The following is a 2,897-nucleotide window of genomic DNA, read 5'->3' on the forward strand; positions in this document are numbered from 1 at the left end:
ACTACGGGAAAACGTATATGTTGACAGGTATGCGCTTCTAACAGTGTCGATCATCAGAAGTGGGCGGTGTCACTTTGTAAAAAAGGGATGTGATCAAATATCATCTGCGGACTGAACCACGTATGTCAAGGCATTCCGCCGTCATTAACAACAACACGCAAAAACGCCTGCACGCGTGTTAATACTTCACAGAAAAACGTAGATGTAACGTCATGTTTGTTTAAATGAAGCGGTAGTAGACGTCTGGAACTGGGAGTAAGATGGTAAAGGTCACCCCCCTGTTCAATCGCGCGGAATGGATCGTTCTGTCCCTTTATTTGTCCTACAAGCCCCTTCCTTATTCAAGCCCACTAAGTTGATTGCATTGTGACGTTGAAAGTTGCTGGGTGAAAAACAACCTCGTTTTCCCTCCCTCAAAGTGAATAACCTCGACAATATTTACATCCTGCAAATAACTTTCTGCAAAAGATTCCCGGGGTTCAGCTCAAGCAAAGTGAGAAATTGCGTCTCGAGAACCGAGGAGGGCGTGACGTGCATCCCGAGAAGTCTTGCAATCAAGCGGGCAGAAAAGGCGACTTGGAGCGGGGTTTGCACCGGCCCAAGCCTAAAATCAAGAAGAAAGGCAACAAAATCGTCAAAAGGTAAACCGGCGGAGGGGACGGTGTTATACGGAAAAGTCATCTTCGTCGAGAATGCCCCCAAGGGAAGCATCTTCACTCTGAAAGGAAATGATGCTCTCCAGGAAAGGGTGCAAGCGCGAATCCCAGCATGATGACGTGCAGACCCGCCGTCAGACGTTCAAGGCAGCAGGTGGTTGTTTGAGAGGACGCAAAAATCTTCTTCATCCTTATGCAAAATCCAAGAAAGCTACTTTTAGCACCCCTTTGCTGCGCCTCCGGCCCGTATACGTCAAAGGCAACAGAGCACGGGGCATGCGAGCCCCCAAAAACACAAACCAGTTTCTTATGCATGAGAAGTACCAGATGATGCATATGCGCTCTGATTCCGTAGGCAGCGATACTGGGACTAGCTGCTCTGACAGTGAATCTGAGCTCATTGATATGGACTCGTATTTGGGCGCCCTGGAGAATGCCAGGGGAGCTCTACAGGAAGGTCCGGGATTGCATCTGCTCTCTCCAACTAGGACGCAACAGTACCTGGTCCAGCATGAGGAAAGCATAAGGCATTCCCTTTCTGAGAACAGTCCTCTGCAGAGTCATAATTTGGGCGCAGACTCATGCACAAAAGCCCCGAAGAACGCCAGGGGAGCTCTGCCTGACAGTCCAGGACCAAATTTGGTTCCTACAATTAGAACACAGAGGTACCTGGCCCAGCTTGAGGACTGCATGAAGTATTCTATATCTGAGGGTGACCTTCTGCAGAGTCACAACTTGGACATGGACTCGGGAGCCCTACTGGACAGTCTGGGACCGGATCAGGTTCCTCCAACTAGAACGCAGCTGGACCTGACCCAGCATGAGGACAGCATGCAGTATTACCCCTCTGAGGACGACCTCCTGCAGAGCCACAACTTCATGCAGAAGGACTTTGCGCAGTTCTGTCATTTTTTTCTGACGTCCTAAACAGGCAAGACTGCTTTGTTGTCAACAAAGTAATGTTTTGTACACTGCCTTTAAATTTAATCTAGAACAGTGGTTCTGGACTGGTTTGACTTCAAGACTCACCGTAGCACCCTAATTACAAGCTGCGACCCAGATCAAGAAATAAATGTTCACTTCAACATTTCATAACAAACTTTATCTGTCTTTTTCTGTCATGTGAATTGTCGGGTGTCAAATTTGCATTTTCAGGGCATTATTCCCATATAGGAGTTTAAATAACTCTTTTTCTCTTTTATTAGCATTATTTTGCAAAGGCCCGCAGCCCACTGAAAACTGGTTCGGGACCCACTAGTTGAAAAACACTGCTCGAGAAGAATAAATAATGTTGATTATTCAAAACTACGTTTACCATTTTGTTAGCCTGTTGTATTTGGACTATACTTTTTTTTTTTTACAGAAAAAGACGTGTTTGCGATTTGGTACCAAGCTCAACTCCATACCAGATCTGCTCATATGACATGGCAACTTAATTTTCTGCAGTTCAGATAATTGCCTTATCTGGTGAACATTCACCACATGTTTGTGCTTGCTAACACTTCTTTATTGTTTGAAACCTGAATATATTTTGAATAGGCGAACTTATGATCATAACACAAAGTGAGTAAAAAGAAATGTCCTGCATCAGTCAACAATTTCAAACAGCGTATCTTGATTTCATGAAGATAATTTCTCACATTTTCTGTTAAAATCATCTGACCTGGAACAACAGAAAAAATATCCCTGTTACAATGTTGACATTGAAACAACAAAATAAAAAGAAATTCTTAAAATATTGAGTGATTTTATGTGCTGCCACCCATCCACCATTGAACCAAAACATAAAAGAAAAAATGTGAATATGCATTTTCTGTAATTTAGCCCCTTGTACGACCATAGTTTGTAATGCTCAATAATGTAACTATTTCATAAGCTTATAGATTACTAGACACTCCCCCAAAAAAATACATGAATTTTGAACTGCTTTGGAGAACTCTACCACAAAACCACTCAAAATGCAAATTCTAATCCGTTCGAAATGTCTTCCCCCAAGTTATTTTTAATAGATCTTTAAGGTTACAATGAGCGGATAAACCGTAATTGGTAAGGAAACCAAAGAACAGCAACATGATTGGCCAATAGTGTCACAATCACCCGGATCAGGAACACCTGTGTTCAGGATTTGGCGCCAACAGCCAGGACAGCTGATTGGCGCACCCTGTACATTTAAATCCCCAGCTTCCGGTAACACTTTGTCTGATTGTACTATGCGATCTGTTGCCTTCTGCTCAGAAAGCC

General features: G+C 43.7%; 1 protein-coding gene across 1 annotated transcript; it reads left to right on the forward strand.

Annotated features, from left to right (window-relative positions):
• Positions 1–236: 236 nt before the first annotated feature.
• On the forward strand, positions 237–2,392 carry LOC148363637 (uncharacterized). Its single transcript, XM_088337597.1, has one exon. It carries the CDS (start codon positions 729–731, stop codon positions 1,581–1,583), a length of 855 nt encoding a protein of 284 aa, XP_088193723.1. The 5' UTR covers positions 237–728; the 3' UTR covers positions 1,584–2,392.
• Positions 2,393–2,897: the final 505 nt, after the last annotated feature.

The sequence above is a fragment of the Urocampus carinirostris genome, chromosome 6, assembly GCF_059441175.1.
Source record: "Urocampus carinirostris isolate Australia breed hairy pipefish chromosome 6, RoL_Ucar_1.0, whole genome shotgun sequence".
NCBI classification, from domain to species: domain Eukaryota; kingdom Metazoa; phylum Chordata; class Actinopteri; order Syngnathiformes; family Syngnathidae; genus Urocampus; species Urocampus carinirostris.

Coding starts and splice junctions, on each gene's coding strand:
- LOC148363637 (XM_088337597.1), top strand. CDS start 729: ATGATGCTCTCCAGGAAAGGGTGCAAGCGCGAATCCCAGCATGATGAC.